Source organism: Phascolarctos cinereus, unplaced genomic scaffold (genome assembly GCF_003287225.1).
Source record: "Phascolarctos cinereus isolate Bilbo 61053 unplaced genomic scaffold, phaCin_HiC Scaffold_2;HRSCAF=192, whole genome shotgun sequence".
Taxonomy (NCBI): Eukaryota; Metazoa; Chordata; class Mammalia; order Diprotodontia; family Phascolarctidae; genus Phascolarctos; species Phascolarctos cinereus.
Genome location: NW_027555625.1, coordinates 221,771,508 through 221,796,009, shown reverse-complemented (window position 1 = coordinate 221,796,009; position 24,502 = coordinate 221,771,508). Strand labels below are relative to the sequence as shown.

The following is a 24,502-nucleotide window of genomic DNA, read 5'->3' as shown; positions in this document are numbered from 1 at the left end:
CATTTGTAAGGTAAAGAGGTTGAACTCAACGGTGTCTATTGCCTCTCCAACTCTAAATCTAGGATCCTTTGGTCTCTTTCTACTGGTTTGGAGAGATTTATACTAACTAGAAAGGGGATGTGGACTAGACCATTGATTTCTTTGGCACGAGGGACTCCTGGGTGAAGAATTGCCCTCACCATGGCAGATCGGCACCTTTCTGTAATTTATAATCTTAGAGAGTTGCCTCGATCACTGACTTGCTCTGAGTCACCCAGCCAGTATGTATCAAGTATGTATACTTGAACTGAGGCCTTCTGAGCTTCAAGGCTGGCTCTCTATCCACTATGCCCTGCTGCCTCTGCTACATAAAGATTAGTTATAAAAGCCTCACAGTTGTTCTTCATCTCTTGAGGAAATAGAGAAGGAGCTTTTCCCATTCTCTACTGAATCTAGAACCACAAAATTTCAGAGCTGAGAAAATCCTTGGAGATGTCTAGGCCAGCTCCTACCAGAAGCATCCAGCCCTTTTCAGACAGCCCCGGCAGATGTTCATTCAAACGTCCCTTTTGGGGATGGGGGGAAAGGGCTTTGTTACTTTTGGGATTAGCTCAGTCCATTTTTGGATCTTTCCTTAGTTATCCAAGCTGAAATGTGCCCTCTTGAGGCAGCTGCAGTTCGTGTGTGAACTGTATTCTGGAAGTCTGGTTGTATCTCTTGTATTTTCTGTTTCCAGAGGTTGTCTAAGCTGCTGCTCTGTGGCACTGAGCTGGTGACAAACATCCAAATTGCTGCTGATATCAGGGAGACTCACAGGAGGGTAGATGAAGATGAAGCAAAGCGTCAGAGGTAAGGAACTCCGCTGCCCTGGTGCCTTGTGAGCACAGACATGTTTCTCTCTTCTCAAGGTCACCGAATTCTTTAACATTTTTATCGTCAGGACTTAACCCAATGTGTTTGTCTTCCAACTCCTGCCTGATGTTAGTTTGTTAGGAATTACCAGTAGGCCTGGAAGTAGCTTTATATTTTTAGAAGAGAACAAATTCAAAAAGTATTAGGCACATGTTTTGTGCTTCCCTGAGAGGTAGCATGCTACAGTGGATAGAGGACTGACCTTGGAATTAGGAAGATCTGAGTTCAAGTCTTGTCTCTTAGCACACATTAGCTGTCTTACCATTGTCCTCTGAGATCAATATAAAGGCCTGTTGGTTGTCATATTGCAATTTTGACTCACTGAGCTTATGGTCCACCAGAACTCCCAGATCTTTTAAAGATTTACTGCTATCTAGTCATACCTGCTTGTGAAGATGATTTATTTTTTTTAAAGTACAGGATTTTACATTTATCCCTTTCAAATTTCATCTAACGAAATTTGGCCTACCATTCTAACTTCTTGAGGTCTTCTTTGAGCCTGGCTGTGTCATGGTAGTTATCCCTCCTCACTTTGAGTTATCTACAATTTGCTAAGTATTTCATTTATGCCTGCATCCAAGTCATTGTTAAAAATATTAGCACAGGATCAAGGACTAATCTTTGACACATTCCACTAGGGATCTCTCTTTAAATTGGTATTAAACCATTAAGAAATACTTTTTGGGTTCAGACATTGAATTAGTTCTGAATTCTTCTAATTTTACCATTGTGTAGGCCATATTTCTCCATCTTTTCCGAAAGGAAAGTAGAAGAGACTTTGTCAAATGTTTTTACTAGTCATTTTAACTTACTCTATAGCATACCCCTGTTCTACCAGTATAGTAACCCTATATGAGATTGGTTTGGCATAGCTTACCCTTGATGAAGCCATGTTGGCCCTTTGTGATTATTGCTTCCTTTCTTAGATACTCATTAATCATCCCTTAAATGACACCTTTTTCAATTCTACCAGGAATCCAAGTCAATCTCATTGTCCAATAATTTATTTTTTCTTTCTTTCTTTTTTTTTTAGGCAATTGGGGTTAAGTGACTTGCCCAGGGTCACACAGCTAGTAGGTGTCAAGTGTTTGGTCTGAGGCTGAATTTGAACTCAGGTCCTCCTGACTTCAGGGCTGTGCTCTATCCACTATGCCACGTAGCTTTATAAATGCCACCTTTTCTCCCAATGCCTCCCCCCTTTAAAGATCAGGATATTTGTCCTTCTCCTTTATGGTGACATCTCTTCTGTTCTTCACATTTCAAATCAGCAATCACATCTATTTCTTGTGGAACCTCAGGGACTATAATTCATCTGGTCTGGTGTCTTGAGCTCATGAAAGGCAACTAGTTACTTTCTTACCTCTTTATTTATCTTGGATTACTCATTTTTGTGCTGCTCCTTTCAGTACAAGCATCATTCTGCAGTTGAGTAGTTTGACCTTTTCTCTATCACCTATGACTGCTGTCCTATGTACTGGTGTGCCATTCCTTATCCTTTCCTTGATCCTTTTCTTCTTCCTGATATAGCTAAAACATCCATTTTTGCTGTGCTTCTGATCTTTAGCATTACTGACACTTTTTTTTTAACAGAATCATTATGAGCCTTTATATTTGTTCTACATCATCTGTTCTTGCCTCCATCTTCTTTACACGTCTTTTTTCAACCTAAGTTGTTTAACCATATCACCCTCCTTATGTAATTCCCCTTTTTCCTGCTCCTTGGAATTGTTTTTCTTTGTATCTTTAGAACTCCATTTTTGTAGCTTCCTTTTTCCTCTTTAGAAATATAGACCATTGGATCCTACTTACCTTTTCTCTGATGCCTAAAAACTTGCCCTCCCTAAACCTAGGGTTCATATTACACTGTGGCAGGATAGAGCACCAGGCCTGAAGTCTGGAACATGAGTTCAAATCTGGCCAAGTATAAGTATATAAGTATACTTAGTATACTTACTAGCTGTGTGACCCTGAGAAGTAACTTAAATTTTGTTTGCCCCAGTGTCCACATCTGTAAAATAGGGATAATAATAGCACCTATCTTCCAGGGTTGTTGTGAGGATCAATCACTTTAATACAGTGCTTGCCACATAGTAAGTACCACATAAATGTTATCTATCATCATCATCATCATCATTATTTCATAATTGTGAGAAAATGATTACTTTCCTTCATGGTTATCATCATTTCTATTTCTGAAACTGTTTAATTTTTTTTTTTGGGGGGGGCTAGGCAATTGGGGTTAAGTGACTTGCCCAGGGTCACACAGCTAGTAAGGGTCAAGTGTCTGAGGTCGGATTTGAACTCAGGTCTTCCTGACTCCCAGGCCCTGGAGCTCTATCCACTCTGCCACCTAGCTGCCCCTAATTGTTTAATTTTTATTGGTGAGAATTAGAAGCTGACAGTCATATTGAGGAGGTAAGACAAGTATCTTCATGAGTAGCATTAGGTTCCTGGGATTTTTTCTTATCTCTCAGCCATATCATGCGTACTCTGGCCTCCATACCTCTAATTTCTACTGTTCTGCTAATAATCAAGACCTTCTCCCTCTCCCCTTCCTTCACTGGTTCAACAAATCCAAACAAGTCTCTAAAGAGCCCCAACTGATGTATCAGAATATGTAGCCATTGTCTTGGAGTGAAAGGTTTGTGTTTACAGAGTGGAGAAGCTGGAGAATGAAATCAAGACCAGTCAGGAAAAGTTTTATGACATCACTGCAAAGTGGGGAGACAGTAAGATGAAGAGGATTCCCCAGGAGCTATGGAGCCTACTCGATGGACAACAGTGTCAATGCGCTATGCTGATAGAGGAGAAGAACAAGCTTATTAGTGATTTACAACAGGTAAAAATTTAATGTTGCAAAAACTAGGGTGGGATCAGGGTGGGGCATGGTGCTGACTTGGAAGAAGAAAATCATTACTCTTTTTAAAAATTATTTCATTAAGTATTTTCCATTTGCATGTAGGAAGTTTTTTAACAATCACTTAAACATTTTTTGAGTTCCAAATTCTTTCCCTCCTTCCCACCATCCCCCCTCCTTGAGAAGTCAAGCAATTAGATATGGATTATATGTGTGAAGTCATGCAAAACATATTTCCATATTAGCCATGTTTGTTTTCTTTTTCTAGCTGTGTGCCCAGTTCATTGATCCTCATTCTCTCTTTTATTGATGTACATGTTTTAGAGATATAAATTTCCTCCTACATATTGCTTTGGCTGCATCACACAAATTTTTAATGCTGTTTCATTATTGTCATTCTCTTTAATGAAACTATTGATTGTTTCTATTATTTGTCCTTTGACCCACTCATTCTTTAGGATTAGGTTATTTAATTTCCCATTTTTTTCATTTGAAATTGAAAAAAAATTTTCCAATTACTTGTAAAAACAGTTTTTAACATTCTTATTTAAAAATCAAGTTCAAAATTCTCTCCCTCCTTTCTTCTCCTCCTCCTTACTGAGAATGCAAGCAGTCTGATATAAGTTATACATGTATAGTCATGAAAAACATATTTCCATATTAGTCATATTGTGAAAGAAAACACAGACCAAACCCTCTCCCACCAATAAAAATAAAGAAAGGTTTGGGTGTTTTTTTTTTTTTGCTAGGCAGTGGGGTTAAGTGACTTGCCCATAGCTAGTGAGTGTTATGCGTCTGAGGCCGGATTTGAACTCAGGTCTTCCTGAGTCCAGGGCTGGTGTTCTCTCCATTGTGCCACCTAGTTGCCTCAAAGACAGTTTTTAAAAGTGTGCTTTGATATACATTCGGACTCCATCAATTCTTTCTCTGGAGTTGGATGGCATTTTTCATCATTTGGAATTGTTTTGGATCATTGTATTGCTGAGAACAGCTGTCATGGCTCATCATCAAATAATATTGCTATTACTTTGTACCACAGTACATTTCACTCTGCATTGGCTCATGTAGGTCTTTCCAGGTTTTTCTGAAAGCATTCTGCTCATCATTTCTTATAGCACATTAGTATTCCATCACAATCATATACTACAACTTGTTCAGCTATTCCAAAAATATGGAACACTTCATGAATTTGTGTTTCATCCTTGCACTGGGGCCATGCTAATCTTCTCTTTATCATTCCAACTTTAGTATATGTGCTGCTCTTCGAAGTGAGCACCCAATTAACTTTTAATCTGTGCTTACATAGTCCTTTATTAAATGTAATTTTTATTGCATTATGGTCTGAAAAGGGCATATTTAACATTTCTGCTTTTATGCATTTGGTTGTGAGGTTTTTATGCCCTAATGCATGCTCATTTTTTTTGTGAAGGTGCCATGTACATCTGGGAAAAAGATATGCTTCTTTCTATTTGCATTCAATTTTCTCCAGAAGTCTGTTATCTTACTTTTCTAAAATTCTATTCACCTCCTTGACTTCTTTCTTATTTATTTCATGGTTAGATTTATCTAACGCTGAGAGGGGAAAGTTGAGGTCCCCCACTAGTATGGTTTTACTGTGTGTTTCCTCCTGTGATTCATTTAACTTTTCTGTTAAGAATTTGATGCTATGTGATTTAGCATATACGTGTTCAGTATTGTTTTTTTCTTCATTGTCTATGGTTCTTCTTCTTTTTTTTTAGCAAGATGTAGTTTTCCTGCTTATCCCTTTTAATTAGGCCTGTTTTTGTTTTTGCTTTGTCTGAGATCATAATTACTACCCCACCTTTTTTACTTCAGCTGAAACATAATAGATCCTGCCCCAGCCCCTTATTTCAAATCTATGTGTGACTCTTTGTTTCAAAGTGTTTCTTGTGGCTTCTAATCTGTTCTGCTATCTGCTTCCATTTTATGGGTGAATTTATCCCATTCACACTCACAGTTGTGATTACTAACTATGCATTTCCCTTCATCCTATTTTCTTCTGTTTATCTTTCTTTCTTTTGATCCTGTCCTTCCTCTAAAGTCTATTTTGCATCTAACCACTGCCTTTTTAAAAATCTGCCCTTCTTATTTTTCCACCCTATTTCTTGATTTGGAATTTTATGTTAATGTTGAGTTCTGTTCCTGGTGTGGAAGGGGAATGGGCCCCCTAAAGCTTCAGGTTTTTTTGCTGTTTTCAGAACTACTTCTAGGGCTTTGGAAGTTTTCAGTGCTTCCAAGGTGATGTGATCTGGGGAGAGGTGTGGTCACTACTCTCTTGGTCTGAACTCCGGTTCTTACCCCAGAAGGGCACCCCCTCCCTTGACACCTGAAACAATGCTTTTCCTCATGGTCACTAATCCCTTGGGATGGGAAGTGGTACTGCCTCTCAGGGTTTCCACTTCTTCTTGATCAAAAGTACCCCTGTCTACCCTTGAACTATGACCCAGGAGTGGGTATAGGCAATGGAGTTGCCTTTAGCATCTAGTCCTATTTCTCATGCTAGCACAGGGGTTCCCTGTAAACTCTTTCTGACCGGTTGCCAGGTCCCCTTACTGTATCTGTCTTGAAAGCCCTCAAATGTGCTCTTGCTTCTAGTCCTACCACTGGCCCTCGGCCCACCCTTTGGGCACCAAGTCAGCCTCCTACCCCCATGTCACAGATCTTTTTCCAACCTCCTGTGTTGTTTTGGGCTGGAAGAATGTCTCATTCTGACCTTTTGTTGGCTCTGACACTCTAGAATTCAATTTGAGGCATTATCTTAAAGTTGTTTTGAGGGGAATCTTGAGAGAGCTAAGCTGAGTGTTTTTTCTTTTCTTTTTTTTTTTGGCAAGGCAATTGGGGTTAAGTGACTTGTCCTGGGTCACATAGCTACTGAGTATCATGTGTCTGAGGCCGGATTTGAACTCAGGTCCTCCTGACTCCAGGGCCAGTGCTGTGTCTACTGCGCCATCTAGCTGCCCCATGAGTGCTTTTGCTATTCCAACATTTCAGCTCTGCCCCTGGAAGTTTATTGTTGTTCTTCTTAGTAATAGGTAGAATTTATATAATGCTTTAAGATTTGCAAAGCACTTTACAGATGTTATTTCATTTGATTCTCACAATAACCCTGTCAAGAGGGTCTTATTATTATTTCCATTTTTCAGATGAGGAAATTGAGGCTGAATGAGTTTAATTGATTTGCCTAGAGTCACATACCTACTATGCTCCTGAGGCAAGAGGAGCTCAAGTTTGAACTCAGATTTCCTGGCCCCAGATCCAGCACTTTATCCCCTGTGCCGCTTAGCTTCCACAGGTTAGATTGTTGAGTGTTTAGCATTTACTCTTGTCAGCTTAATTTCATTTAAAAAAATACCAAGAAGTATATGGACCCCCTACTTCTGTTTGCTAATTCTTTTCTTTAAAAACAAACAAACAAGCCATATATGTATTGATATACTTAGTTTTTGTATCTACATTTCCCAATGCAGCCCTAAAAAAGAGGGAAAAAACCTCAGTGCAGCAAACTAACCCATTGAAAAAGTCTGACATCTGCAGTATTCAATATCCATAGTTCCTTGCTTCTGTGCCTGCTAATTCTGCAGAATTTAGAATTTTTCTTCAGACACCAATATTTTCTATCTAGAAATTCACTCTGCCATACTTAGACACTGAGTAAGTTACCATTATCCCATTTTTATTTTAGCCTGATGAAAACTGCCTTTCAAGAAGGGAGATGATTTGACCGCTGTATATGTCTTATATACGCACAGTTGTCTGCAGGTTGTCTGCTGCCCCATTAAACCTGGAACTCCTCAAGGGCTATTTTCCCTTGCTTTGAATCCTCAGTCAGAGCTTAGCACAGTGCCTGGTCCATAGTAAACACTATAAATAAGTGCTTGTTGACTTGACTTGACTTGACTTTACCACTGATGCACAGTAAGTCAAGAATAGAGGCCTAAGTAGAATTTATAGCTTGCCTGCTTATGGTTTTGTTACTGTTATCTGTCTGGCTTTCCTTTTGGACTCTAGACTCCCATTTCTCATTGTCACCCTTCCTAGATTGTCCCTATAGTACCTCAAGCTGAACAGACTATTTTACCTCTACCTGCCTCTTCCTTCTGACTTCACTGTTTCTCTCTTTGGTACCACCAGAAGCTCTCCTGTGTTTTTCACCTTAGGGTTATTTTCAGCTCTTCTCTCTCCATCCCCTTCCCCGTCGTAGCCAATCAGCTACCACCTTCACAACAACTCTCATCTATATCCTCTCTACCCCCACAACCACCACTTTAACTTTAATACTACTGCCCTGGACTATTGTAATAGCCCCTTCTTGGTTCTTTCTGCTCTCTTCCCATACATAGGTCTGGGCATGGTGATTTTCTACTCAAAAATCTTCAGTAGTTTCCTTTTGTCTGCCTATTAAAATTCACATTCTTTCACTTGGCATCCAAGGCCCTTAATCTTGTACTACCCTGCCTTTCAAGCTTTATGTCACATCACTCCCCTCCATACACTCTGTTTCAGGCATATTGGTCTATCCTCTGCCCCTACTGAATATACATTATATTTTCTTACTTTGACTCTTGCTGCAACTTATGCACATAATGCCCTCTTCCCCTCTTTGCCTATTAAATCCCCATCCTTCCTCAACTCAAATGTTACCTCTTCTATGAAGATTTTCCTGAAGCCCCCGTTTGATAATTATCTTCCTCCTCAGGTGTTTATTATATAATTTTGTATATTATAGCTATGTATGTATTTGCTAAAAAAAACTCTCTCTCTTCTGGACAGAAAGGGTCATTAGGACAGATGCCGTGTCTGTCCTAGTACTAATCACAATGATGATCTGTAGGGTGTTATTATTATTGTTTCCTATATTTAGGCTTCTTAAGGTTTTGTCTTAACTTCAGAAAGAACAATGTCAAAGTTAGAGGGAGGTGTTCAGCTCCCTGTTACTTTGGGTATTCTAGTAGAGATCAGATCTGCTAGGAAGGCTTTGGCAGAAACTTCTGCATTTCATAGAAGTTAGATTAGAGCAGGGAGGTTCTTTACCATTTTTGCATAATAGACCAAAGCCTTTGGCAGCCTAGTGACACCTACAGACCCCTTCTGCAAGTGATATTTTTAAATGTAGGAAATGAAATACATAGGAATCCAGTTACATTGAAATAAAATTATTAAACATTAAAGGCACAAGTTCATGAACTCTAGGTTAAGGACCCTGGACTACATGCACTCTTCAGTTTCTTCCTAATTGAATACATTCTTTGATTTTTTGAGAAGGGGGAAAAAACACTTTTCCATCAAGATTAGCTCTTTGTTAGAAAAGAAAGGCCACAGAAAATGAATTTTGAGCTAGACTTATTCTCTCTTACATTAGGAACAGAACATTCAAAATTCAGCAACAGATATGTTATACAGAAATATCATACCTCTATTGGTGCATGAGAAATTTTCTCAGTTAACCTGATTTTTATTATTATTTTTTGGAGTGGTGGTGAGGGAATGTGTTTACTTAAATAGCTCCAGTCTATGGTCAGATAAAGCAGAATTTTACTAACAAATTACATTGAGGAGACTAGTCCCCGTCTCACATCCTCCAGTGACGGATGTTCTCTCTGACTGAGGCTTTTCCATGATTCTTGGCTATTTTGAAGCTTCGTTATCATTCAAACTTTATAATTTTTAGGTGTTTTTAAAGAAATGTGCTAGATGGACCCTGTTTGGTACCACGTCTCCTTGGGGCTGACAGTTTTCATCTTCTCTTTCCAGGAGTTAAAAGGAAAAGATGACCAGTATGTGAAGGACCTGAAGAAACAGGGTGATGACATTACTCTGCTGCTGGAGAGGATGGAAGAACAAGTCAAGAATTTAATAAAGACCTTCCGTCAGGAGCTCAATCATATTGAGGTAGCAAAGACAGCTGTAGGAGGATGCAGAGACCACTTCTAGTCTCCATTGTGAAGGTCGCCTACTTTGTCATTTGGAGGCTGCTCTGAGGACTTTGTGGCTGTCCTAATGTGCTCGGGAGACATCCCAAACATCTTGGTGTTCTGACCTTGGTTCTTTTGATATAATTTGCTTTTCATCAGAGATAAATGAACCACCAGATTTCTTTATGGGAGGAAAAAAGAAAGAAAGTGGTGGGAGGTTTTTAGTACTTTTGCTGAATCCAGTAATGATAATAATAATAGCTAACATCTATATAACGCTTCCTATGTGCCCAATACTGTGCTAAGTGCTTTACAATTATTATCTCATTTGATCCTCACAACAACCCTGGGAAGTAGGTGCTATTATTATCCTCATTTTACAGATGAGGAAACTGAGGCAGACAGCTGTTAAGTGACTTGCCCAGGGTCATGCAGCTAGTAATCTGATCAAGATGTGGAAGAATAATAAGAATGGGCCCAGGATCCTGGGCGCACAGGATGTCTCCAACAGCCCTTACCCTGGGGAAGCATGCCTAGAAGCTGATGGAATCTCACTGCTAAATCCAGGCTTTCTCTGTTTTGTATTCTTAGGCTTCTCCTTAGGTTTATCCACTGAGATCTGCCTCTGCTTCATGGGCATGAAAGGGGCCATTTCCCTCCAGTCTGTGTGCTTCATCTGGTCCTAAAGGGTAGATGTGGTCCCTGGGCTACATGATTGGCTTCCTTTTAGTTTCCAGAGGTTGGGTTCTCTTGCTCCCTAACTACTCTTTCAACTGCCACTGGTACTGAGCCTTAGGAGTGAGATCACTTACCTCTCCTGAGGGATGGCCGATCTTTGTCCATTTGACTCCTTCAATAAATAGCCAGCTCCTTAAAATTTGATAACTAGGGCTGCCAGCTTAGAGCCAGGGGCTTTGCACTTTGTGTAGAGGAGTGTCGGTCTTTGTAAGAAGTGATAATAGATTGTTCCCCGAACTATGGAGCTCATGCCCAGCCAAAGCAGGCCCAAGACCCTGGTCCTCTTTTGGTTACAGAAAGCATTTGAGCAGGAGCGACAAGAGCTACTGATCAGCAATAAGAAGAAATGGGAACGTGAGATGAACGTTCACGATTCCAAGGAGGTAAAGGATGAAGGGGTGAATGAACAAGCGTGGCTAGATGCCCTTTGAATCTCATGAATGCTTTAGACTGTTGGATATGATGGCCATGTCATACTTGGGGGTTTGCATATTGTCTTTGCCCATTAGAGTGGGTGCGCTCTGAGCGCAGAGACCTGTGTTTTTGCTTTTCTTTGCCTCTCTGGTGGTTAGCACAGTGCCTGGCTCACAGTGAGCATGGAATAAGTGCTTGCTGCTTGACCGACCAGTTTTTTACTGGGATCCACTCTTGGTTCTCTTGCCTGTGAGGTTGGGCATTATTGCTTGCTCACCAGTGGTCAGGACTGCCAAGTGCTACTCTTGCTATGTGGCTTCACCGCCATTGTTTCACCCAATACTGAACCCTCTGCACTAACCACGAACTACTTGAGGCAAAGCAGGCAGTTTAAGAGTATGGACATGGGCTCTCAGTCGTAGAAAATTTTGAGAAGCCCAGATCAGTGTTTTCCTTTTCATTTCACAGATGTGAAGGAAGAAGAGAGGGGGGTATAGAGCACATAATATCATCCAGAGCCAAAGAGGTGTTTGTGCTGGTGATGGTGTTCCCCCGAATTCAGGGAGTAAGAACTAATGAGCGAGTGCGGCTTCATGGAGCCCACAGTGTAATTCACGTGCTCCCAGAGGTTTAGAAAGCATTCCTCTCATGACAACTCAATGAAATGGCTCATGCAAGAATTGTAATCCCCATTTTTTCAGAGGACAAAGCAGATTCAGAAAGTTGAATAGCACAGCCAGGAAATCAGCATTGGGATTTGAACCTGGGTGCCCTGACGTTGTATCTGGTGCTCTCTGCAGGATGCTGCCTCCCCACTCCAAAGTGGGGGGCGGTAGGGAGGGTGCTTCTGATCCTAAGTTGCATCTCCTGCAAAAATTGTGTGAAATATTAAATTCTTTTTAGGCTTTATTCAGGTCACTTGTAATGAAGTATTGGAAAAATTACAGTTGCTAAGACTTTTGTTGTTGCCTCCTTTTGACCTCAGCTGGAGTATCTGATGAGCCACATGAAGAGGGTGGAAGATTATGAGAAGCAGTTAAACCAGCAGAGGGTTTGGGATTCAGAAGAGTACAACTCCATCAAGATCAAGCTGGAGCTGGATGTGCAGGTTAGGCGAGAGGGGGAGGGGAACCATGGTCCATTCGGTCTTTCTCTCTAGAGGAGCTCAGATTGCTTGTTATCTACTGACGACCCGTAATATGCCAGGGAAGTGGGGATGGGGGATGGTGGAGGTCAATTAGTAATAATAGGGCCCACATCCTCTTGTAAAGAGCTGGATCAGGAAAACATACTCATGCAACCTGCAAGTGGCCTGAAGCCAGCTCATGCCTGGGATGACAGCATCAGCCCTCGAAACCAGCAAGATGAAATTCAATAGGGATAAATGAGTCCTGAATTTGAGAGAAAGCAATTGCATGAGTACGGGAAGGAGGGATGCCTGATTTGACATAAATTCATATGAAAAATCATGAACATAAAATACAACCCAGCCAAAAAAAAAATCTACAGATGATCAGATGGCAAATGCAGACTTAGAAAATAGGTCAACTAAAATTCTCTTGATAAAACTCTTATCTAAATCTACTTTGTGGCTTATTTGTGGGGAATAATTCTTGGTGAGACCAAAGAGGCAATTCAGGACTGGGTTATTGATGCAGAAAGTCGTGATGGTTTTTTAACCAATGTGTGGGCATTGGTGCAGATAATGACCAGTAGCTAACAGAGGCCACATAAGTGAAGTGTCCTGCTGCTTTGGCTGCTGTGAATTCTGTCTGTCCATGGTGATTGTAGTAGTGCTGCTCATGGGAAATCAGAACCCAAAGTCTGGCTTATTTTGCTGTGCCTCTAGAGTGAGTACTGTCACTTGGGCAGACTCACTATTACTCATCTGAAGAAATCATGGGGACGTGTGTTCTCATGGGAAAGAATGCAGTCATTAGTCAGGACAATGGCTAGTACCTGCTTAGCTTGCACTGATTGTTCCCAGGACCCTCCAATCTCAGCTTGGTCACTGTGCCCTGACACTAACTATGCCTTCATCAATCCCCTAGGTCAGTAGTTCTCTTTCCCTCCTTCATCTTTCAAATCTGAACCAACTTGCATTTATTCTTTGTCCTCTCAAATCACATGTGAGGCTGTAACTTTTTCAGCCACGTTCCTTTTTTTGGGGGGAAAAGATCATGGCTGTGAGACCTGCTTGGGTACTCATAGTCCAATTCTCTGCCTTGGCTGACTCAGAAAAAAATGATGAGTTCTAGTACATCCATAGTCAATCTTCATCTGTGGGCTAGTAATATAACTAATAATATAAGCAACTAGTAATGTAAGTAATATAACAAGCTAGTAATATAATGTCCACAGTCATTCTTCTGTGAGCTAGTAATATAACAACTATAATAAACATGGATCTGAGAAAACAAAGCACCTAGTTGTACTGTTTCTATACACTTAATAAAATAAAAGCCTTAATAATAGCTAGTATTTATTTAACCGATTTAAGATTTGCAAAACACTTTATTTACATATGTTAGCTCAGCTGATCCTGATGACAACCCTGGGGGAAACTCAGGCTGTAAGTGACTTGCCAAAGGTCACGTAGTTATAAATGTCTGGGGTAGGTTTCAAACTCAGCTCTTCTTGAGTCCTCTGAATCCAGACCTCTGTCTGCTCTGCCACCTTGCTGCCTCCTGTTTTCTTTAAGATCATTCAATACTCCACCTTCTCCATGAGGCCTTTCCTGCTGTCCCCGATTGCAGGTGCTTTTGCCTCTGATGTTATCTTGTATTTGCTTTGCATTTTGTGTATATCTAGGATATGCTGGTCAATGCTGAACAACAGGCTCTCTGAAAAACACAACACAGTTTTAAGTTTCATCTGCCCTATTAACATTTTTCTCCATCACTTTTTAAAGTCTAGACTCTAGACAATTGGCAAAACAACAAATCAAGCCCTGATTTATGGCTTTTGCTGATTTCTGAGGTGTAAATGCTCATATTGAAAATTTAACAACCAGCTTGTACTACTACTAATAATAGTGATAATTATTCTAGCTAACATTTACATAGTACATATTATTTGCCAATAACTGTGCCAAGTGCTTTCCAAATATTAACTTATTTGATCCTCACAACAACCCAGGTTGGGGTAGGGGGTGGGGTTGCTATTATTATTCCCATTTTACAGATTCGGAAACAGGCAAGCAGAAATGAGGTGCCTTGGCCAGGATCACACAGCTAGCAAGTATCTGAGACCAGACTTGCACTCGGGTCTTCCTGCCTCCCAGCCCAGTTCAAGCTGGCTCTGGCACACCCTTGGTATATGTCCACGTGAAAGTAGATTGTCCGCCCCATTAGAATGCAAGCTTCTTGAGGGCAGAGAGCGTTTCACTTGTGAGTTTATATTCCCAGCGCCTGGCACACAGGAAGAGCTTAATAAATGCTTGTTGCTTGATTGATATTGTCACGCCACTATATCTCCTAAGAATTCACTTAGGAGAGCTGAATAAGAATTTGACCCTGGCTAAGGAGCTGAAATAAAAAGAGGGACTGAGGCCACACTAATGATCTATTAGTGCCCTAGATGCTATCTTGCACACTAATTAAGGAGCAGATGTGGGCTCCATATTTGAAGCTGGAGTCTGAACTACTTGCTGCATAACCAGATTTTAATGTCAACAACAGGGAATTTATTCTTTTCCGCAGCCTTTATTTTTCTGACTTGTTAGTACAATCAGCTCCGAATTCCCTACAAGCTAGTTATCTATCAGGGCTGGCCTGGTCACGGCGTGGCCTTGCTTTTAACCCTTCCTGTGCCTGCCTTACCTCTGCTGACTTGCTCAGCAAGTGGCTCATGTCTTCCTAAAAACAGGAAGAGAAGGAAGCTCAGGGAGGGTGGCCCTGAAGGGTGGCAGACCGGGCCAAATGCTCTTTTCCCTTCAACAGGGTGCACGTAGGTGCTGCCTCTGCATTTCCCAGGACTTCGTGATTCCCCTGCTCTACTTACCTCCTCTGAGGAGGCGTGAAGGAACAAGTCAGTGCAGCTGGGCCCTTAAAAAACTGTAAAGGTGGTTGCCTTGATTTGGTCTTATATTGAAAGGAGCACAAGATTTGATAAAGGCCAAAGCTGCTGTTGTATCACAGAAAGATCAATATTCTGAGACCTCAGAAGGGACATTTCACAAGTTCTTGTTTGCGGGGCTAACCCCTTCTCTGAATGATAGTGGACGTTTCTGGCTGGGCTGGTAGTATTTCCGAGCAGTCTGCTATTATGTACCAGAGTGAACTGTGCTTTGATCATAGGTTTCTCTGTTACATATTAATGAAAAATGTTGACATTGTGGGAAGCTTCATGGGGTCACTGACTTCTTGCCTATAGTACTAGCTTTTCTGAGGATTTGGAGGAAGCTATTCATAGCTGAAAGTATCCCTCTGGTGTGTGTGTGTGTGTGTGTGTGTGTGTGTGTGTATACACATGCCACCTTAGAGGCTACAGGGTGCTTCTCCTCTCTCCCCTAGCCTTCTGCAAACTCTAGCCTCCTAGAATGTGTTCAATTTTTAAACAGATACTAGAGCAGCAGCTCCAGCAGATGAAAGCAACTTATCAGCTAAACCAGGAAAAACTAGAGTACAATTTCCAAGTTCTAATGAAAAGAGATGAAGAAAACACAATCATTAAGTCCCAGCAGAAACGAAGGATCAACCGGTAAGATAGAATGATGTATCTATCTTAGGGGATCTTTTCTCCTTTGCCTCTCTGTCACATTTGACACTTTGACCTCTTTCCCTCTCCCTCCCTCCCTCCCTCCCCCCCTTTCCTTCCTTCCTTCCTTCCTTCCTTCCTTCCTTCCTTCCTTCCTTCCTTCCTTCCTTCCTCCTTTTTTCCTTCCTTCCTTTCTTCTATCCTTCCTTCTTTCTTTCTATAGGACAATAGCTTGAGTGTTTGGCAACGTCAAGTGAAGGTTTTAAAGGAGAGAAGTAGATCTGATCATATTTGTAGACAACAGCAAGACAGGCAGTGGTAGAAAGGGAGAAGATGAAAGAGAGGGATCAATGGAGCAGGCTGTTGGAAGGAAGGGGAGAGGCTGGGCATAAGCAGAGAGGACAGCCTTGACCAAGGGACAGGAGTAAAATGGAGGAGAGTGGGGGAATACATAAAAGGGTTTTGAGATGTGGAGAAAGAGAGAAGGAGCCTGTGGCCTCTATTTTCTCCACAAAGTACAAACTTAAGGATGTTTTCTGAGAGAGAAAATGATGGGTGAGATTTTGGGTGCTGGGGAAGGAAAGATTTGGAGCTGCTACTGGCAAGAATGAGAGAGAGGGGCAGCTCGGTGGCACAGTGGATACAGCACCAGCCCTGGATTCAGGAGGACCTGAGTTCAAATCCAGCTTCAGACGCATAACACTTACTAGCTGTGTGACTTTGGGCAAGTCACTTAACCCCATTGCTTAGCCAAAAACAAACAAAAAACAAAACAAAACAAACAAACAAACAAAAGAATGAGAGAGTTTTTATATGCAACTGGGAAATAAGATATACAGGCAATGAGGCATAGAAATCTATCCTGCCCTATAGGAAAATAAAAAAGAAGAGAATAAGAGAAGGGAGGGTTGATAGAAGGGAAGGTAGATTGAGGGAAGGGATATCCAGAATTCACACAATCTTGGGGTGGGGGGAGGAGAGAGATGGGGAGAAAATTTGGAACTCAAAATCTTGTGGAAGTGAACGTTGAAAACTAAAAATAAGTTAATTTAAAAAAAGAATGAGATAGAGTTCAATCAAGGAAAAAATAGAGGTTTAATCAAGAAAAGCAAAAAAGTTTTTTGTTGAGCCTAGTGGAGCTTTAATGAAATGAATTTGCAGAAATCTAATTGGCATGGTAGTATAACTGCCAACAGCACTCAGCAGCTCAAGTGTGGTTGGAGAAGATAGATTGTGTGGATGATGCAGAGTTAAAGATTGGCAGGATGTGAAAAGCAAGGGGTAAGTGAATCAACGGTGAAGGGCAGCGTAATTGAACTAATCATCTATAGAAGCAAGACATTGAAGAGTCAAATCAGAGCAGAGGTAGTGACTTGGAAAGATAAGGAGAGATGGAGATACTGAAGGTTTCGGTGAAGAATAAATGAATGAAAAAGCATTTATTAAGTGCTTACTCTGGGCCAAGCACTGGGGATATAAATATAAAAGTGAGGCACTCCTTGCCCTCAAGAGCTTCTATTTTAAAAGGAGAAGATAGTACATCTAGGAGAGCTAGGATTAGAAAGAGGGAGGGAAAAAGACTGAGTGTACATATTGTAACATGGTGACCTTATTGTGGTCAAGATAAGGTAAAAGTTCACCTATCAGAGCTGAGGTCCCAGGGGTAGGATCCCGAGTTCAAGTAGAGAGGGGCAGAGAGAGAAAAGAAAGGGCAGGGACAGAGATAAGAGGAGGGAATGTTAATGTTCAGAATACTGGAACTGGCACAGTTCTGGGTGATAGTGAGATCTCAAGTATGACCTTTCCAAGGATATGAAATTGAGATTAACCTCTAGGTCACAGGAGTTAAAGAGGATGATGAACTGTGAGATCAGGGTACCAACAAGTATCTTGAAGTCTCCATGTATGAGGTCATACTGGGAGGCAGACACTGAACTCCTTGAATAAGGCTTGGAGGCTGGTAAATTACAGAGATAAGGATCTGGACTACATAGACAGATGGAATGAATCTCAAAGGAGGAGAGATAGAGGATATTTCTGAATGATTATGGCAGAGAGAGGATCTGGCCAAGGCAGCATGGAGCAAGGAGGATGCCCTTTCCTTCTCCTGGTCTAGTATTCAGTATCTTCCAGGCAGGTTTTTTAGATGAAAAGAGTCAGTCAATCAATACATATTTATTAAATGCTTGTTATGTGTCATACACTTTGCTAGGGACTGGGGATGGATAAAAAGACAAAAATGAACATCTCTACCCTCAAGGAGCTTACAATCTAGCCAAGGAAGAGAGTACATTCTCTTATATTCATTCTCCCTCCCTCCTCTCTCTCTCTCTCTCTCTCTCTCTCTCTCTCTCTCTCTCTCTCTCTCTCTCTCTCTCTCTCTTTCTCTTTCTCTCTTTCTTTCTCTTCCTCTCTCTCTCCCCCTCTTCTCCCTTCCTTCCTCTCTCCCTCTCTTTTCATCCCCTTCCCCTTCCCTCTCCCTCTCTCCTCTTCCCTTTCTCATCTACCAAGTTACATATTGTCTCTATTAGCTAAATTGTAACTCCCTTTAAATACATATAAGATAATTTGAGGGAAGAAAGTATGAGCAGCTATGGGGTGTGTATCAGGAAAAGGGTTCATGATAGTTAAAGTGAGTTGTGAAGGAAATTAGAGAGGCTAAGGGACAGAGGTGTGGAGGAAGTGAATTATAGGCATGGAGGAAAGCCAATGCAGTGGTACAGAGATTAGAATAGAGAGGATTGCATAGAAGAATATCAGGGCCATTTTGACTGGAGTGCAGTGTGTGTGAAAGAGAGTAATGCGTAATAAGGCCAGGTTATGGAGGGCTTTAATTGCCAAACAGAGGAGTCTACTTATGATCCTTGAAGTAATGGGGAGCTACTAGAGTTTATTAAGTAGGGTAGTTAGACTTGTACTTTTAGGAAAATTACATTGGCAGCTAAGTAGAAGATAGATTTGAATGGGGAAAGACTTGAAGCGGAGAAACTAATTAGGAGGCTCTTTCAATAGTCAACAGTCCAGGGAAGAAATGATAAAGATATTTAGAATGGTAGGTATGTGAGTGGAGAGAAGGGGAACATAGATGTGGAGAGACGAGGAGATAGACATAGCACAATTTGGGAATGGATTGCATACATAGGGTTAGTGAGAATGAGGAATCAAAGCTACGATACCAGGATTGGGAATCTAGGTGTCTGGAAGGATAGCGGTGCTGTCACTAGTAATAGGCAAGTTCAGAAGTGGTGGGTTTTGGGAAGAAGATAATGAGTTCTGTTTTAGACAAGTTGAGTTTGAGATATCTCTGGGAGGAGATAGAGCCAAGATGGCAGCATTTGTTATAGCTGAGCTCTACCCTCCAACTCCTTCAGTTATAGGTATTACACAATTATAGGTCTAGAGAACATGCCAGACCAAGTCCTGGTGGGGAAATAAAAGAAAAAAAGTCAGTCTTTTTTTTAGCCTAGGTCAGCATAAGAAGTCTGTGGACACTGGGGTCAGGCCCTAGCCAGTAATGACCATGTAGATCATTCCACTATAAAGAGAGGCCTAAACTTGACCAGGGTGCGGGAATTGGTGCCAACTGGCAGCTTTATTGCTTACTACTCAGTTCTAGGTCACATCCAAGGTTGACTGAGGAGGGTATTTGCTTCTAGGGATGGTTTTCCAGGGTTAGGAGGGATTGCAGACGTACTGAGCATAGAGCATAGAAGCAAGCAAGCAGCAGCAGCAGCAGTGTGACTTTGACCCCAGGAGCAGAGGGAGATCTCAGTTCCAGCCTGAGACTAATCTAAAGCCTGCATTGTAACTTCAGAGAACCCAGAAGTTCTCCAGCTGACTGATGATGGCGGTTGGCCCACCATGGATCTGTTGGAGCAGCCAGGGCAGGGCCGTGGGTATGTTGGAGACTCTCAGGACTTAGACTAGGAGGGCAGCAATTGAATTTGCCCTGTATGGGACTATCTTGGAAGCACTGAAAGTTTGCCTAAGCTGTCCCAGATGCCCTGAAATGATACAATACTCAATGTCCCCAGAAAAGCAGCAGGAGGAATCTAGAGGACACAAAGTCAGCTCAGAAGTGCACGGAGCCCAAAGTCAACATCAGGTCTGAAGTCAGGAGGTAGGCTGCAAACAAAACGAGAATCCCGACAGAAAAAGTTATTAAGGTGACAAGTACACTCAAACACAGAAGAAGAAAATTACTCCAGAACATTTGTAAGCAAAGCCTTAAGGAAAAGCAAAGTTTGGGCACAAGTTCAGCGAGAATCCCCTGGAAGAGATGAAGGAAGAATTTAAAAGGGAATTAAAATGTTTTTATAAGTGAAATTAGAGTACTAGAAGAAAATAATTCGAAAAGAAGATAAGAGTTAATGGAAGAAGGAATTGGAAAGGGAATTTAACAGTTTGGTACAAAAAGGTACAAAATCTTGCTCAAACAACAAATCCCCTGAGAGTCAGAATGATACAAATAGAACATAGTGACTACATGAGACAACAAGAAATATTAAAATGAAATGAAAAGAAAAGACAAGAAAAGAAAATGAAAGGTATCTCATAACAAAAACAATCGACCTGGAAATCACATTGAAGAGAGATAATTTAAGAATTACTGGACTATGGGGGCAGCTAGGAGCAGACTGGATAGAGCACTGGCACTGAAGTCAGGAGGACTTGAGTTCAAATCCAGCCTCAGACCAAACACTTGACACTTACTACCTGTGTGACCCTGGGCAAGTCACTTAACCTCAATTGCCTAAAAAAAAATCAGGTAAGAATTATTGGACTATGAACAAAAGAGTTTAGATATCATATTTCATGAAATTTTAAAAGAAAATTGCCCAAATCTCTTAGAAGGCAAAGTGGAAATAGAAGGACTCCACCTGAAATGAAAACCCCAAGGAACAGTGTAGCCAAAATCTAGAGCTTCCAGGTCAAAGAAAACTTGCCACAAGCTGCCAGAAAGAACAAGGTTCAAGTTCCAAAGAGTCACAGTCAGGATCATATATGATTTAGCAGCCACCACTATAAAAGAAACTGAGAGCTTAGAATATGATGTTCCAAAAGGCAAAAGATATGGTCTTAGTGCTAGAAATAACTTACACAAAAAGCTGAGTGATTTCCTTCTGAGGAAAAGTGGATCTTTAATGAAGTAGAAAACTTCCAAGCATCCTGATTGAAAAAAACAAAAACAAAAGCAGAGCTGCGTGCACAGGAGTCCAAGGAAACATAAGAAGAAACACAAAACTTTTACACTGTAAAATGGAGAGATGATACATGATATGTCCTCTCAAAACCCTATCTTTATCTAGGATCACAGAGGAAGCCTTATTAGACAGATATCCTACAAGTGATTCTGTTTGTTTTGATGATCCTAAAAGAATGGTATTACTGTGTTTTAAGAAATGATAATTGTGATGAAAACAGAAAAGGATAGGAAGATCTCCATGAACTGATGCAGGGTGAGGTAAGAAGAACCAAGAAGACAATATATAATTTAATTTTGACTTTTTAATTTTTTTAAATGTTGACTTTATTTTTATTTTTGTAAGAAAACAATATGCAATGACTACAAAAATGTGCATGGAAAGGACAACCACAAAAAAGGATTAAAAATGAATGTTGCAAAATTATAAAGAATAAAAATAGCTCAAAAAGAAGAGATATGAAAAGACATGCTGACTCCACCCCTTTGCAGAAGTAGGTGGTCAAGTGTTGTACATTACACATATTTTCAGACTTTTTTCAATATCCCTTTCATATTTCAATATCTCCTGTTCATATCCCTTTTCACTTTCCTCTTTCTTTTTTTCTTGTCTTTAAAAATACTGTTTTTTAAGTTAATTTATTTTGATTTATCAACAATCACTTCTATATGCTTTTGAGTTTAAAATTTTTCTCCCCCTTCCTCCCCACCACCCTCCCCAAGACCACGCTCAATCTGATATAGGCTATACATATACATTCCTATTAAACATATTTTCACATTAGTGATGTTGTAAGTAAGAATTAGAACCAATAGGAGGAACCACCAGAAAGAGGAAACAAAACTCAACAGAAGAGAAAAAAATAGCAAATAGTGTGCTTCAATCTGCATTCAAATTTCATAGTTCTTTCTTTGGATGTGGATAGCATTTTCCATCATGAGGCCTTTGGAGATGTCTTAGATCCTCGTATTGCTGGGAAGGGTTAAGTTTATCAATATTAGTTATCTCACAACGTGGCTGTTATTGTGTGCAACGTTCTCATGGTTCTGTTCACTTCACTCAGCATCAGATCATACAAGTCTTTCCAGGTTTTTCTGAAGTCAGCCTGTTCATCATTTCTTATAGCACAATAGTATTCCATTACATTCATATGCCACAGCTTGTTCAGCCATTCCCCAATTGATGGGCATCCTCTCAATTTCCGATTCTTTGCCACCACATAAAGAGCTGCTATAAATATTTTTGTACATGTGGGTCCTTTTCCCATATGTATGATCTCTTTGAAATATAGCCCTAGAAGTGCTATTGCTGGGTCAAAGGGTATGCACAAAAAATACTATTTGTTACATGGAATGGAGCTGTGGGAGGGAAGGGATACTGGAAGAAACTATAGTGATGTAAAAAACAAAGACATTGATAAAAACTTATTTTTTTTTAAATGCCCACTTGAGTGGTCAAAGGATATGAACAGAGAGTTTTTTGATGAAATCAAGACTATATATAATTGTATGAGAAAATGCTTTAAATCACTATTGATTAGAGAAATTAAAATAACTTTGAGATATCATCCTATACCTGTCAGATTGGTTAAAATGATAGATGCTTTTCAATTGGAGAATGGCTAAACAAGCTGTGGTGTATGATTGTGATGGAATACTGCTCTGATATGAGAAATGATGAGCTGGTTAATTTAGAAAAACAAGGAAAGACTTGAACTTATGAAGGAAGATGCTATCCACCTTCAGAGAAAGAAATGACAAATAGAAATATGCATAGTGTGGTCTTATGTATATGTGTGTATATGCATATATAATGTGTATGTTTATAGATGTGTGTGTGTGTGTGTGTATTCACATTTAATTGTAGCCTCCTCTAGGGTGGAGGGGATGAGGGGGAGAAAAAAAAGTGCATAGCAGAGAACAAAAGAAAACCTAGAAGGAAACACAGGAAAGCTGAGTTGCTTTGAAAACAACATGTAGGATTTATTACATAGGTTCTCATGAAATGGAAATTTATTGTTTTACATTGAATCCTCTTATGTTCTGCTGTGTATATGGAAATGTTCTTTTTTTTCTTTTTTCCTTTTGTATTTAAGTTTAAAATAAATAAAAAGTTAAAAAGTTAAAAAACAAAACAAAAGAATGGAATGAGAAGGGAAGAGAAATACACTTGGAGGGAACATAAGAAGCTAAAAGAGATTGAAGATAACAGAGGGGAGACTGATTAAGGGGGTAATTTGCTGGAGACTATATGAGAAGATAGAATCAAGGGTACATGTAGAAGGGATTGGCCTTGGTGAGGAGAAGGGTCACCTTTTCATCAGCTGTTGGGGTAAAGGAGTAGAGAGTTAGGGAATACGTTCAGGGAGGATGAGATCAGGGAGTGATGGTGATAGGTGACAGGAATTTAACAGTGAATGGCCTCTATTTTCTCAGTAGAGTATAAGGGGAGGTCCTCAGCTGTGAAGGCTGGGATGGGATTGGTTTAGGAGGCTTGAAAAGAGAAGGCTTGGAATAGCTGTTGTGGGGAGTGTGACTTGCCCAGTGTTGGAAAGGTAGTAAATGACATTCAGGGCAGTTTCCACTGTACTATGCTGCTTCCCATCCTTCCAGTAGGAGGTAAGTTCTTTGAAGACAAGAATGGTTTCATTTTTATTAGAGCCAAAGCTAGATCCTAGATATGAATAATTTAAGCTGAAAAGAGTCAAGGAGATGACTTTTTATCCCCAGGAGTTGCTTTCAGAGAGTATCTGTATTCAAATCCTTCCTCTGCCATTTCCTGCCCACTGCCTGCTCATGCAGGTCAATAATTTGAATTGTGCCTCTGCATATCTTCCAAATTCTTCTCTTTCTCCTCCCGGGCAGGTTGCATGATGTGCTGAACAACCTGAGAATGAAAATGGCAAAGCAGATAAAGCAATACCATGAAGACAATGTAACCCTGACTGCAGACTACAAGCATATTGTGATGCAATTCAGGGATTTGCAGAAAACCATGAGGTACTTCAGAAATCTGAGCTGTGGGGGAGGGAGTCCTGAAGAGAGGAGGTAGTTGCAAGTCTTTCAATCTTCAAATCAGCAATCTCGGATTGCACTAGGTTTTTGGGAGGTCATGGAAGAGTTCTGAGCCCTCTTTTTTTCCTTTAGTAGGAACTGTCCCTTTCTTAGGGAGCAGTTTAGCATTTAGCAAGTGAGGAGTTGACTGACTTAGGGACTGCCATAGTTACCAGACTACAGCCAATACCCAGTGTACGGGGACGCTCTAGAGTCAGCTCATAGCAGTGAGAACCAATTATTAAATTTTCATTGTGAGCCTTTATGCCTCAGAAATCAGCAAAATAAAAATCAGAGCTTGATTTATTATTTTCTTGATTGTCCAGGGGGTAGAGAATCTGTGACCTCGGGGCCACATGTGGCCTTCTATGTCCTCAAGTGTAGCCCTTTGACTGAATCCAAACTTCATAGAATAAATTTCCTTAATAAAAGGATTTGTTCTGTAAAACTTGGACTCAGTCAAAAGGCTGCACCCAAGAACCTAGAAGGCCATATGTGACCTTGAGGCCACAGATTCCCCACCCCTGGTCTAGACTTAAGAAAGTAATGGGGTGGGGGTGGAGCCAAGGTGGCAGAGCAAAGGCAGGAATTTGCCTGAGCTCTCCCCCAAACTCCTCCAAATACCTTTAAGAAATGACTCTACACAAATTCTAGAGCAGCAGAACCACAAAAAGACAAAGTGAAACAAATTTCCAGCCCAAAACAACCTGGAAG

At 40.7% G+C, this 24,502-nt stretch overlaps 1 protein-coding gene and 1 non-coding gene across 2 annotated transcripts in view; one reads left to right on the top strand and one right to left on the bottom strand.

The window, feature by feature from the left end:
- The window catches only part of DRC1 (dynein regulatory complex subunit 1), a 49,305-nt gene that overhangs the window by 7,550 nt on the left and 17,253 nt on the right, over positions 1-24,502 (top strand). The window contains 7 exon segments of the mRNA XM_020983914.2: positions 716-828; positions 3,547-3,730; positions 9,521-9,658; positions 10,716-10,802; positions 11,819-11,941; positions 15,395-15,534; positions 23,600-23,734. Coding sequence (XP_020839573.1) covers positions 716-828; positions 3,547-3,730; positions 9,521-9,658; positions 10,716-10,802; positions 11,819-11,941; positions 15,395-15,534; positions 23,600-23,734 — 920 coding nt within the window.
- LOC144456114 (U6 spliceosomal RNA) lies at positions 4,914-5,024 on the bottom strand. The gene has a single exon (XR_013485015.1). It is a non-coding gene; the product is annotated as a U6 spliceosomal RNA (small nuclear RNA).